The sequence below is a fragment of the Rana temporaria genome, chromosome 4 (genome assembly GCF_905171775.1).
Source record: "Rana temporaria chromosome 4, aRanTem1.1, whole genome shotgun sequence".
NCBI classification, from domain to species: Eukaryota; Metazoa; Chordata; class Amphibia; order Anura; family Ranidae; genus Rana; species Rana temporaria.
The window spans coordinates 244205257-244220101 of NC_053492.1; the positions used below are offsets into that span (position 1 = coordinate 244205257).

General features: G+C 47.5%; 1 protein-coding gene across 1 annotated transcript in view; it reads right to left on the bottom strand.

The window, feature by feature from the left end:
• MDN1 (midasin AAA ATPase 1) overlaps positions 1–14845 on the bottom strand; it is a 354267-nt gene that overhangs the window by 260436 nt on the left and 78986 nt on the right. The window contains 1 exon segment of the mRNA XM_040347762.1: positions 704–807. Coding sequence (XP_040203696.1) covers positions 704–807 — 104 coding nt within the window.

The window sequence follows — 14845 nt, forward strand, 5'->3', positions numbered from 1 at the left end:
TGTTGGAACAGGGTGTGGGTTATACCCGGGGGAACCACGCCCCCTGGGAGGAGCTGCACTGAAGAAAAGTGGTTAACACTTTAAGTGCTGTGTTTCTGCCTAAACCTCTCCTGAAGAAGCGGATATAACCCTACAGTCAAAGGCTGCTGTGTCCGTCCATGAACAGAAGAAAAATATATTTTTTTTCAAAATTGTCACCATTTTTGTTTATAGCTCAAAAAATGAAAACCGTAGAGGTGATCAAATACCACCAAAAGAAAGCTCTATTTGTGTGTGTGCGCGGGTGGGACGTAAATTTTGTTTGGGAGCAACGACGCACTGTCGAATCGCAAAAAGTGCTCTGGTCTTTGGCCAGTGAAATGGTCCGGGGCTTAAGTGGTTAAGCAGTTATAGAAAAAGTTTTCCCCTTTTGGAATAAAGGTTTTACATGAAAAAAGGTTGACCATTGTATGCCCCCCTGTGAATGGTTATCTTACACCGGTCACATGAGGACTAATGGGCAGTTGCTGTGTCCCAATTGACTTCAATGGGCTGCTTGTACAAAGCACATGGAAGTTAATAGGCTGCACACACACAAAAAAAAGATTTAGGGCCATTATATTAAAGAGTACAAGATTCATATTCATGCACAATAATGGGCACTGAAGGGTTTTCATGTTCACTGTAAATTGCATGCCAGTTATCCCTTTAAAAGAAAGCATACCTCTACAAATGCAAATAGTAAAGTATTTTCAGTCATTCTCATTTGCTGCTGAGCTTGATTTAGACGTAATGAAAAGGTTTCCCATCTTCTTTTCAACAAGTACTCTAGAACAAAAGAAAATATTGTTCAAAATTTGAGAATGAGAATGATACTTCAGCTAACAGTTTTTAGAACAATGCAACCCACATTTTTACCCTATGCCTAGGTTAACCACTACTATCAAATTTACACTGCATTTCAGCAGCACAGGTCATTCTACAAAAATGCTTTAAAATGGATCTTTAACCAGTTTTAATGTGCATGAACACAAATTTTTAAACATGTTACAAAGCAATCCATTTTATAGGTTTCCTGTGACCACACATCCTGCTACTGTTTGTGAGTTAGAGAAGGTGTGAATGAAGATACAGCAGGTAAAATAAGTTTTGAACATGTCACCATTTTTCTAGATTTTCATGTTGCATTTTAGCGCAATGCAGGTCAACACAAAGTTGTAGTGTTGTAGTGACTAGGACACAGAAAACTATTGTTATTTATGGGTCTATGCGTTGATCTGCATTTTACAAAGTGCGCTAAACGCAGATCAACGCACTAGTGTCAATTAGCTTTAATACGTCTATAAACGATTGTTTCTCCGATTGTACTTTTTACGGAAATAAAAAAACTTAAATATAAAAACACATTTTATTTCTATGATTCATATAAAACAGCTGCTCTGACATAATGGTACATCCTCCAAATAGTTGACACTAAACCATCACAATACCCATATGTACATATCCACTGTTTGAAGAAATTAGCCCTGGATAAAAATGGCTGTATTAAAAAGCAATTATTTCTCAGGGGAATTGTGACCGATGCAGAAAAACTGGGGTTAGTCTTACCAGTTACTATTTCTAGTAGTGTTCCATGACAGCCATGAGACAGAGTTCCACCCATCAGGAACAGAAACGCATTAATCCCAAGATTAAAAAGGAGGTTATCCTGATCCCCACCTCAGAATACACAAGAACTGTAGGCCGTAGCTTAAAAAAAAAAAAGTAGTAAAGAACAGAACATAATATATAGTGTGAGAATCCAGCTACCCTGGAAGACTGATGGAAAGAGTTGCTGTAACCGTTTTCCCCAGTCCTCATCCAGATTAGCAAGGACCTACTAGCCTAGGGAAGAACCACCGCCTGGAAGACCTTTCGACCAAACGCCCAATTCAGACTTGATAACAGGCCAAAATGAATGGTTCACAAAAGGTGGAGAATCTGGACCAAATCTCTTGTAAAAACCTCTACAAATTTCTTCCAGCATGGCACCAGCTCTCTTCGCCGAAGTGGTACACTAGTTGAGTGAGTACTCACAAATTGTGGAGATGGACTGCATCATCTGGTGTGCTTCGTAAATTTCAGCAATAAAATATCTTGAGACTTAGGGAAGATACATTGCGAAGGAATCCAGGGTCAGTCTTTAGAACATGATCTTCAATAAAGGAGAGAAGGGGATCTCCAATAGAAACGCTTGTAATTCAGTTTCTTTAGGCAGAAGTAATAGCAACCAGAAAACAGGTCTTTAAAGTGAGAAGCTTTACTAAGGCATCTTTCAAAGGCTGGAAAAGGATAATAGCCTAAAAAATCAAGGATAGATCCCAATCAGGACAAGCCTTGCAACTATCGGTTTCATTCAAGACACTTCCCTAAAAAAACATGGAGACTGTTGGATGCTCCAAAAGGAGGTGCTGCAGAAAAAGCCTCTGCCTGCACCTTCAAGGTCCACACCATAATGCAAAAAATTTAGGATAGCTTGAATGCAAGCCAACAACAACTAATGTTCTGCCATCTTACAGACCTTTTGATACATGGCTTTGGTGACAGGCTTATGACAGTTCAGAGTCTTAATTACTCTATCCGAAAAACTTGAGATTTTAAAATTTGTTCCTCAGAGACCAAGCTGTCCTTGTACCACTTTGCCCTTCAGTTGAGCTCCCAGGAACTCACATCAGCCATTATTCTTAAAATAAATCGGCCAATTCCACACAAGGCCTTTGGAAAGATGTGCCTTTCATCTCCACCACCAATGGGGCACGTTCAACTCTAGCCAGAATTTTTACTAAGCTGCCCATGGTCTCCTTGGAGCCAAACTCTCAGCAGATATAACTGGATGGGTCTTTGGGGAAGACAAGCCCAAGGAACAGCTGGAATGCAGGCAGTCATTAGGCCCACTGCTGCCATGACCATCCTTCTAGAAACCAGCTGGTTTGTTTGCAGCTGTGCAACCTTCTGGTCTATTACAGTAATTTTTCCCCCAGGAGAACATTTCTGATCTCTGGAGTGAATGATGCAATAATCTGACAAGTTGAGATAGAATCATGCTTGAAATCTCCACATTGATCAACCATCCTAAACCCTGGAGCCATTGCCAAGTGAGCAGAAAATCACATTTGAACTTCTCCTGAAAGGGAGCAAATTAGGAAGAGGTCGTCAAGAGAAGAATTGTGATTTTCCTCAATCTTAAGGGTGCTAGGGCCTCCTCCTATCTAGACTTCTATCCTTAGAGATTTCAAAAAATCTTGATATATAGAAACATGAAGGTAAGCATTCTTCAGCGTAGCCATGAAACAGAGTTGGGAGGATAGACCGAGAAGATTAACTCCATCTGAAATCTCTTGTATTTTATGGACCTGTTGAGAGCATTTAGATTTAAAGTTAGCCTCTAGGGGAACAGACACTAAACCTCTGCTCGATCAGGCATAAGGCATAAGGCATTTGCCTTCTCTGGATCACTGGGGAGCTTGGTCCCCAAGAAGCTTGAGGCATATTTACCTCCAGCCTTTAACATCTCTTCATCGGTCTTAGAATGAATCCATCGCAGATGATTCATTTCCATTGCGGCAAGTATCCTGCTAACCTTCCTGTTACTATACAAACCAAGTATCTGTGGCTTAGTGAGCTGCTAAGGAGGGTTGAACATGATCACCCCCTCGCCTTTATGGCCTGGCGAATGCTTTTTTAGGACTGGCTTCTTTCCTGGCTCTGATATCTTTGGCCATGAAAAAACATCCTATTGCTTGCTGTTTTTACTCGGGAAACGCTTTCTTCCAGTCAGTGGTGTGCTCCAATGCCACCTGTAGATCAGGGCCAAACAGCTGATCCCTGAGAAGGGAGAGTCACAAAAATCAACTTGGAGGCTGAATCTTCTTGACCAAGTCTTCAACCCAGAGCACCTACCAAGCCAACTTTATAAGGCGAGGACCTGGTTAACCTTACTGAGACTGTCTGCCATCAGGAGGATAGCAGGGCCCCATGTGCCTTCATTGCACAACTCAGCGGGAAGTGACCATGGCGGTGTGTGAGGTCTCCGCTGATAGACTTTCAGGCAGAAGGGGGCTATCACCCGACGGAGATATCCAGCTGCTGAGGGGAAGCAGCGGTGGTAGCATGAGAGACCCCCGCTGCCCCCCTCCCCTCGCTCTCCAGGTGGGAGAAGTCCCCGACTGGCAGCCCAGGCCGACAAGTGGGGGTGTGAAAGACCCCCCTCCCAGTTTCCACCGTGGCCCTGTGCATAGGAAGGACACAGCCTGAAGGAAGGGTGATCGGTATATCTTCCCCAAATCTTGAACACTGGCCGGGTGAGAACTTTCCCATATCTCCTGTGGAAAATAATGGAATATGTTAAAGTTTAAAAAAGTTGATAGTACATTTTTTTCTCTTTCCCGCCTTTAGTTCCTGGTATAAAGGCTAAGGGGTTAGAACCGTCAATGGTGAAGCGATTACTGTGAATTGTTGTTTTTTTGGTGTTTGCAGAAGTGACAACCATATAATTGGGCACATGTTTTGTCAACGCAGCACACCACAAAAGTGAGCCAGCCAGGCAGCCGCCGCTAAACTGGGTAGGTTCGCGTATGCACAAGATCAGAGCACTCCAAAAAATAAACCAGCATGCTGTCTAAGCCACAAACGGGGGTCCCAGTTACAGAAAAAGTCAGGGGCAAGGCCCGGTACCCCCTATGAAGGCAGTGAAATCATCTGGAGGAAGCTCTCTGGGGTAGGAGAGGGAAAATGCCCACACGCGGCCAAAGTCGCCAACCAGAATGGCAACTCAGGGGGAAATGGAACCTTTACTGAAAGATGTACTAGATGGAATTCCTGTAAGATCTCCATTAATGAAATGTCTGACCAGCTTAAAACGTCATAAAGGCATGATACGCAAAAAAGAGGATTACTTGGACCCTCTTAAAACGGGAGGATGAGAATAATAAAGAAACAGATGGTTAACTACCAGGCAAAATTTGATGAAATGGAGAATAGGATGCGAAGGAAGAACGTCAGGATAGTAGGGCTCCCCGAGCGCAGTGATGGCCCAGACCCGACGGCATTTTTGGAAAATCGGTTTAAAGATCTATTTGGAGAAACCTCTTTTTCACCCTTTTTTGCATTAGAGAGAGCTCACAGGGTTCCATCTAGACCGCCCCAATCAGGAGCTCCCCCAAGAGCTTTCCAGGCAAAAAATGCTTTACTACAAAAGGATAGAGTGACCATATTAAATAAAGCCAGAGAAAAAGCGATTTTTAATACAGCTTACCTGTAAAAATCCTTTTCTTGGAGTACATCACGGGACACAGAGCGGCATATTCATTACTATGTGTGTTATATGGAGTACCTTCAGGTGATGGACACTGGCAATCTCAAACAGGAACTCCCCTCCCTATATAACCCCCTCCCATAGGAGGAGTACCTCAGTTTTGTAGCAAGCAGTATGCCTCCCAAAATGTTCCCCATAAGAGGGGTGGGAGCTCTGTGTCCCGTGATGTACTCCAAGAAAAGGATTTTACAGGTAAGCTGTATTAAAAATCCCTTTTTCCGTCTCGTACATCACGGGACACAGAGCGGCATATTCATTACTATGTGGGATGTCCCAAAGCAATGCTTTAATGAGGGGAGGGAGACATCTTCCCAAGACAAACAGGATTTAAATTAGAGGTACACTCAAAATAATAATAAATCCAACTTAGTCAAGAAAATAAATTTAAATTTAAATCAAGGGTGCCACCGGTTCTGAGGGTCTTAAATCGCAGCCTGCAGCAATGCCTGCCCAAAGGCTGTATCCTTATTCCTTCTTACGTCCAACTGGTAAAACTTTGTAAACGTGTGGACTGATGACCAGGTTGCCGCCTTGCATACTTGAGCCATAGATATCTGATGGTGTGCTGCCCAGGAGGCACCCATGGCCCTGGTAGGATGAGCCTTTATTGATAAAGGAGGAGGCAACCTCTTCAAGCCGTAGGCCTGAGTGATTAACTGTCTAATCCATCTCTAGATGGTGGACTTTGCAGCCGCCTGCCCCTTCTTGGGCCCATCCGGCAAAATGAACAACACATCTGTTTTCCGAATCTTCTCTGTAGCTTTAAGATAGGCCTTCATGGCCCTGACAATATCCAGGGTATGCAGCAACCCTTCTTTTCTAGACGTAGGTTTCGGAAAGAAGGATGGTAGAACCAAATCCTGGTTTAGGTGAAAACCGGATATAACCTTTGGTAGAAAGGAAGGATGAGGACGCAGAACCACCCTGTCCTTATGCAGAAGAAGATATGGTTCCTTACAAGATAAGGCACCCAATTCTGACACTCTCCTGGCCGAAACTATGGCAACCAGAAATACCAACTTCCTTGTCAGTAAAACCAAAGGAATCTCAGCCAACGGCTCAAAAGGTTGCTTCTGCAAAGTTGACAGAACAAGATTTAAGTCCCACGGACAAAGTGGCGACTTGACCGGAGGATTAATACGCAAGACCCCCTGTATGAAGGTCTTAACCAGCGAGTGGGTGGCCAGCGGCCTCTGAAACCACACTGACAGAGCTAAAATCTGTCCCTTAATTGTGCTCAATGCCAGGCCTTTATCCACTCCTAGCTGGAGAAAACATAACACTATCAATGGTATACTTGCGGGAAAGCCATTTCTTGGACTCACACCAGCCTACATAGGCCCTCCAAACCCTGTAATAAATTAAATACTTAAATAAAATACTCTGGAGACCGGCTTTCTAGCCCTGATCAGGGTAGAGATAACCTGCTTAGACAGACCTCTACCCCTGAGAATCAGGGATTCAGCCGCCAGGCCGTCAAATTTAGACGCCGTAATGCAGGGTGGAGGATCGGGCCTTGTGAGAGTAGGTCTGGTCGTAGAGGGAGAGTCCAAGGGTCTCCTACTGTCATCTTCAGGACTAGTGAGTACCATGCCCTCCGGGCCACGCTGGAGCAACCAAGATGACTGGCTTGTGCTCCACTCTGATCCTGCGCAACAGGCGGGGTAGTAACTGTAGCGGGGCAAAGGCATACAGAAGTTTGAACTAATGCCAAGGGCACACCAACGCATCGGTTCCGCAGGCCATTGGGTCCCTTGTCCGGGACATGAACCTGTCTAGCTTCTTGTTGAATCTCGATGCCATGACATCCACGTCTGGCATACCCCACCTCTGGCAGATTGTCTGAAAGACCTGGGGATGTAGAGACCATTCCCCTGGCGACAGAGTTTGGCGACTTAGGAAGTCCGCCTGCAGGTTGTCCACTCCGGGAATGAATATTGCCGATATGCAGGGTACATGAGCCTCTGCCCACAGAAAAATCAAGCTCACCTTCTGAGCGGCCTGACTCTTGGTTCCCCCTTGGTGGTTTATATATGCCACAGCTGTGGCATTGTCTGATTGTATTCTCACCGGGGACCCCTGCAATTTGGATGTCCATGCCAGGAGGGCTAGCCGAGCAGCTCTGAGCTCCAGGATATTGATGGGCAGCTGCTTCTCCGCCACTGCCCAAGTACCTTGGCGAGTGCAACCATCCAAGACCGCTCCCCAGCCTTTCAGGCTGGCATCTGTGGTCACTATCTTCCAGGCTATGGGGCTGAAAGATTTTCCCTTCAGCAGATTCTGAGGGTTTAACTACCAGCACAGACTTTGCCGGACTCTTGATGGTAGTGTTAAAGGAAACTCCAAGGCCTGTGCTTTCTTGCTCCAAGCTGCCAGAATGGCTGCCTGTAGGAGGCGAGTATGGCTCTGTGCGTAAGGTACCGCCTCGAACGTAGCTACAAGCTTGCCTAGTAAACGCATACATAGGCGAATAGTTGGTTCTCTTTTGCTTAGAACCAATTGAATCAATTCCTTGATAGCCTTGACCTTTACCAGGGGCAAAAATACCTTTTGCTGAGCTGTGTCTAACCTCATGCCGAGATATTCCAACTGTTTTGAGGGTTGAAATGTTGACTTTTCTCGGTTTAGGACCCAACCGAACCTCTCGAGGTACTGTACCGTGAGGGCTACCGCTCGCTCCAGGCAAGGAGGCGAGTGATCTATGATTAAGAGGTCATCCAAGTATGCTAGGACCGTGACCCCTTGGATTCTTAGATTGGCTAGAATTGGAGCTAGGACCTTCGTAAACACCCGGGGGGCCGTAGCCAGCCCGAAAGGGAGCACAACAAATTGGAAGCGACGCTGAGCCACTGAGAAGCGTAAAAATCTTTGATGTGGCTGAAAGATCGGTACATGAAGGTAAGCGTCCTTTATGTCTATGGAAGCCAGAAAGTCGTCCTTCTGGAGCGCGGCGGCTGCTGACCGAACAGATTCCATCCGGAATGACTGAACCTTTAGGTAAACGTTTAAAGTCTTTAGGTCCAAAATTGGTCTGACATTGCCGTTGGGCTTTAGTACGACAAACAGATTGGAGTAGAAGCCTAGCCCTTGCTCTTGGACTGCTACCTCTACTATCACGCCCTGGCAGAGCAGACAATCCAATGCCGTTAGGAACGAGGCCTTTTTTGCTGGATCGTTCGGTACCCTTGACTCCTGAAAATGAGGCGGAGGAAACCTTTGAAACTAAATTGTAGCCTGTGGCCACTGATGACCGGACCCATTTGTCAGGGATGTTGGCTTCCCAAACCTCTGCAAAGAGACGAAGCCTTCCCCCCACTCGAGTGGGGGCGCCCCTTCATAAAGCAGACTTAGGGGCTGGCTTTGTTGGTTTGCGATACCATGGCTTCTTGCCCCCAGGGGCCTGTCCCTGCGACTTATTGTTAAAGTTGGATCGCGCAGGAGGCCGTCGATACAGCCTGGAATTTGAGGCCCCGGAACAGAGGAAAGCTGCCTTTTAAAGGCAGGACCCCGGAACTTCTTTTTGACTGGTAGAAGGGTACTTTTGCCACTCGACATAGTCTGAAAGTATATATCCAGATCTTCTCCATGGAAGGGAAAACCTGCCAAAAGTTTTTTGCATGGGGGTTCGGCCGCCCAGTTCTTTAACTATAGGAGCCTTCTCATATGCACTAAAAATAGTGACAAACGAGACGCCTGCTGGATGGAGTCTTTTATAGCATCCACCGCAAAGCACAGAGCTCTGGGAATATCCGATAGCTCCTCTGCCTGCTGGGCAGGAATGTCTTTAAGCATCTGTTTTGTCTGGTCCTTTAAAGCCTGACAGACCCCGATAGCAGCTACTGTTGGCTGTACCACTGCTCCTACCGTAGCAAAGGAAGCTTTTAAAAGTGTTTCTAAACGTTTATCGACCGGGTCTTTGAACATTTGTATGTTTTCTACCGGGCAAGTTAATGACTTATTTACACATGAGATGGCTGCGTCCACAGCTGGGAGCGCCCACCTTTTAGAAAATTTCTCTTCCATAGGGTAGATAATAGAAAATCTTTTAGGCGGCAGAAAAATTCTGTTCCGGCCGTACCCAATCCTGGAAGATTAATTCCTCTAACAGAGGATGGACCGGAAAGACTGCGTTGTCTAAGGGCGCTTTTAGAGATCCCAAAGAGGAAACTGCCGGGACCCGAGGCTCTGGTAAGGGCAAGTTAAAGGCCGAGCGGACCATATCTGTCAAAGACTGGATCCACAAACCCTCCGCTTGGGAGGCTGAGAATGGTTCTTCCATAGTAGATTCCTCAATCTCTGAACCTTCTAGGTTCTGGTCCAATTGATCCTCCTGAAATTCTAATTCCTCCGGAGAGAGAACTTCAGCATCTGAGGATACACATTTAGGCGAATGGGATCTAGTCCGCTTCTTGCCTGGAATAGAATTAGTGATCATAGCTGCTAATCTTTTCTCTAGCCCTCCTAGGGAGACGGCTAGCATTTCCTCCGTGACAAACACCGGGTTGGGTGGATCTGGGCCAGACTCAGCACCAGACCCCCCTGCTGGCTCAACCAAGGCACCCACCACTGGGTTAATGGGTGGGGAGAGTACTGGCATAGCCTGATTCGTATCCTCAGAATCCGAGGGGGAACCCTTTGGTTTTTTTGGCACTTTTTGTACCCCTTGATCTCGAGCCTTTGGGAGCCATGGTACAATACCGAGGTACCCCTGCTTACGACAACTGACTGTTGTAGCTAGGAGACAAATCTATGCGGTTTTAGGGAACAGCAGTTACCACTAATGTCCAAAACCTGGCGGGGAGCCCAGTATTTTATACCTTTTTTTTTTTTTCGAATTTTTTTTTTTTTTTTTTGGAAACAATACTGGCCCCCCACAAACAATTGCTAGTATCTACCCGCTGCCATGACAAGGGATTTTTAGGCTAGATGAAATAGCCATGCAGGAGCATACCCAGGCTAACTCCCCCAAGATTTTCCCTAGGGAGCATGCTGTCGAACCAAGTCCCGCAGGCCCCCTTCTTACCTGCTCCATGCCGCAGGACGTTGCATAGCAAGTGGTCCAATCTTCCCCCATCTCCGTGAATAGCGTACTAGACCTTCAGGCCCTGGGGGTCCTAGGAAGGAACCCACTGTCCTGGACCTATACCGCACCCTGGCAAACAGGTTACTTTAGGCATTAAAAAAGGCTCTAAGACCTGGGCCCAGCTCCCAGCTCTCTGAAAGAGAAGCATTATAGGCAAAAACCCCTCGGTTTGGGGCCCGGGTACTGTCCACTTTGGCTCTGAGGCACCTTGGAGAGATTCGGTTAGCCTGCCTTGATCCCAAGGATGTGGAGGCAAAGCTATTCCATGACCAACACCTAAGACACTGGCGAAAAAAACTGAGGTACTCCTCCTATGGGAGGGGGTTATATAGGGAGGGGACTTCCTGTTTGAGATTGCCAGTGTCCATCACCTGAAGGTACTCCATATAACCCACATAGTAATGAATATGCCGCTCTGTGTCCCGTGATGTACGAGAAAGAAATGGGTAATATTTTATACAACGGCATTAGGGTTTCTATCTACCCAGATTTTTCACCTAACCTACAAAAACAAAGGGCCAAATTTGGAGAAGCCAAATGTAAATTGCAACGATTAAAAACAAGCTACGTACTGTTTGCAAGACTGCAAATAAACGCTACAGGGGGGACCGAGTTTTTTGATTCCCCGGAGGGGGTAGAGGACTGGATTACAACGTGCAAGTTGTCTCGAAGTGCGATTTTTGTTTTGTTTTGTATTTGTGTCTTTTTTTTGGAGTGTTGAGAAACTGAAGGGGGATAGGGCAGGAAGAATATAAGAATATAAACTTAACAAGGAAAATAACGTTTGGCACGATGGAAAAAAGAAAAGGTCACAATAGGAAGCCCCCACACAGACCCAAAGGATCGGCTAAAGGAATGAATGAGTACGTGATGGTTTGAGTGGTATGTTTGGCACAAAAGATTGGAGAAAGACAGATACCAACACTTAGGGTCACAAAAATGATGCAGGGAAAATATATCAAAAGGTAAGGGGTTATCGATGGAAAAAGTTAACAGGGTTTTCAGTAATTTGAAATATAATGGTTAAAAACACTCAAATTAAAAAACTAAGTTCATGGACAGACACAGCAGCATTGACACTTTTAGTGTTAACACTTTTCAGTACAGCACCTCCCCATGGGGGCGTGTCCCCCGGGTACATCCCACTCTCTGGAAGCATCCAGCCTCAGTTTGTAGACAAGCAGTACAAACAAAGGAGGGGTGGGGGCGTGTCCATCCATGAACTCAGGGAAATGGATTTTACAGTGAGTACAAAAATGCTATTTTCGCTTTCGTTCATGGACAGACACAGCAGCATTGACCTTAGGGATGTCCCCAAGCAGTGTCAAAAATTTTGAGGGGTGGGCAAACACAGCAAACCAGGCTTCACCCGAAACAAACCAACGGAGGAACTTCAACCTTAAACTGCCACCTGTAAAACCTTGCGGCCAAAGGAGGCATCCGAAGATGCACTCACATCCACCTTTTGAGAAGGTGTGGATTGACGACCAGGTCGCCGCCTTACAAATCTGTAAGACAGACGCTTGATGACGGAAAGCCCAAGAGGCACCAGTCGCCCAGGTCAAATGCGCCGTGACTTGAAAGGGAGGCGCCTGCCCCTTAAAGGCATAGGACTGGAGCACGACTCGTCTGATCCATCTAGAAATGGTGGCCGACGAGACCGCCAGACCTTTTTTAGGACCAGTCACCGACATGAACAGTGAGTCCGACCTCCGAAACAGAGCCGTAGCAGTAAAATACACCCGTAGGGCTCGAATCCAAAGAATGTACAGTGGTCTCCTTCGGGTTCTTCGGCTGAGGGCATAAGGATGGAAGAACAATGTCCTCATTAATGTGAAAGGCCGAAACAATCTTTGGAAGGAATGATGGCTGCGGTCGCAGCACCACCTTATCCTTATGGGTGACTAAGTAGGGAGCCTTGCAAGACAAGGCCGCCAGTTGAGATACTCGTCTGACCGAAGTAATTGCCACCAGGAAAACCACCTTCTGAGACAGAGTCAACAAGGGGATCTTCCGAATGTCCTCAAAATGGAGCTTCTTGAAGCGCCGAAAGAACTAAATTCATCAGGCCGCCATCAGGAATTATGGGGCCCCTTACACAAAGAAAAAAAATATATATATAAAAAAAGGAACTAAAAAGAATGAAAAAATAAAATATAAAAATAAAGCGACATTTTTTTTTTTATAAAAAAAAAAAAAGGTGACTTGCCATCTGGGGTCCTGTGCTCACACACACACACACCACATCCACTTCACATTGGTTTAGCCCAAGTCCACCATGCAGGACTTAGGAGCAGCAACGCCACGCCAAGGCCCCAATGGTGTTGCTGTCCATTCATACTACATTCACACGGTCGTGGGGATAACCTCTCCCTGACGACCCAAGGTGACACACCTTGCTGGCAGGCATGTCACCCACATTCACACACCAGTCACACTGTAGCCTGCACTACTGACCGTGTGCAGTCACTACAAAAATCAAAAAGCTCATAATCTGAGCCCAAAAAAAAAAAAAGGCACTCATTTGCCCTGTCGTGGGCCAGGCATGGTGCCACGGTTCCTCAGTTGTCTGGGGGGAGCCTCGGGTGAGAGGGGGGTTGGGGCATCAGGAGGAGGATCATCCCCTGGTCTGTCCCTCCTGGGAGATGCTGGCTGCCTGCACTCCAACGCAAGGGCAATGCGGGTGAGCACAGCGTTCGTCTGCATCCACAGCTGGCGGGTGGTGGTGTGCCGCCTGGTCTGCCGTCCCTCCACCTCGATGGCAGCCGTGTTGGCCTGTACCGCCACTCATAGGCTCCTCACCTCTGCCACGAGGCCTGCAGCTCCCCAATGCAGGTGACCATAGCAGCGCAGTTGGCACTCACATCCTGCAGGCTGTCACAGATTGAGGTGCTCTGCTCAGACTGCAGTGTGAGGCACTGCTGCACACTGGCTGTGGTGCCCTGCACAGGCACTGAGCATTCAGCCTGGGTCTTGGCTGAAGAGGCCAGGCTGTCTGCCACACGGCGCAGGTCACATGCAATAGCACCCATGTGGTGCGGTCTGGCGGGCCTGTTCCCTCGCAAGCCCTTGTTGGAGGGATTCAGGAACACCCCTTGTCTTCCGCGTAGCCTTCCTGGGGCAGGAGAGGCTTGGGGCCATCTGTACAGGGAGGCCCTTGAGAGGCTTTCCCTGATGGGGGAGGAGGGTGAGGGGCTTCCCCTGATGGGGGAGGAGGTTTGGGAGGGTCCAGGGATGATGGTATCCTCCTCGAGGTAGACACCTTCCTCAAGGTCCCCCATGCTTCTCCTCAACTTCCTCTAGAGGAGAGGTGTGGGCACACTCCTCCGGGGATGGCGTGGGTCGTCCAGCAGCTGACGATGGCCCCGCTCCCTCCAGCACATCTGTGGATGACACAAAGCATTCACATGTTGGTGGACCCACACACTTGTCACATGTTCCCTTGCACCCCCTCACATGCTACACACCGGATAGGGGATAAAACACACTTACCTGTCCTCAAGGCCTGGTCACCGTAGTCAAAGCCCTCCATGCCCTCCACCTGCTCCCGCTCCAGACATCTGGCGATGACCTCTTCCTCATCAGTCAACCGCAGAGCAGAAGCTGGTCCTCCTCCCGTGCCCCTGGCGTGCCTCCTCATGCTGGCCAGATTATCACGGACCCGACGTCTCAGGTCATTAATCTTCTTGTTGACATAGTCAGGGGTCCTGGCCTCATGCCCAAGGGCATTGACCTCCAGGGTGATCTCCTCCAGGATCTCCCTCTTACGTGCCCTGCTGGTCCGGGCACTGTGGGCACCATGGAGGTACATATCAAATTTGGCTATTGCCAAAATCAGGATAGCCCTCTCCTCCTTAGTAAAATGCCTCTTCCTCCTCTCCTTAGTAGCTGCCATCGCTCTGCAAAAGTACTTGGCTTCAGAGGGGGGAAACAAGCAGGACATACTTTTGCGCCAAACGGGAGTATGGCTGGGCGCATTTATGCACTCGGCGTAAGCCGGTGGGCCGGCGTATCCCAGGAAGGTGCGCCGGCGTAGTTGTGAGCATGCGCACAGGGGTGCGGTCAAACGTCCGCGTCACTGCGCATGCTTCGTTCATGATACGCCAGGTGTAAAACACTGCTCCACGCTCGGACCATCATTTGCATTGGGGGTCACACCCACTTCCGGCTTACGCCTTCGAAATCTAAGCCACGCCGACGCAGCTTGGGGAGCACTGGCATCCTGAATTCCATGCTTGCCTCTCTGCGCTGCGTCGGCGTAGCGCAAAGGAGATACGCTACGCCCGCATAAATATGCGCCAATGTATGTGAATCCGGGCCATTGTGTCTAGGTCCCTTGGATGTCTCATCTTAATCCCTGGAATTAACCTCTCTGCAAAAATTCAAAGACTAAACAAAATGATAAACTAGTTAAGAGCGATTTCACTGCA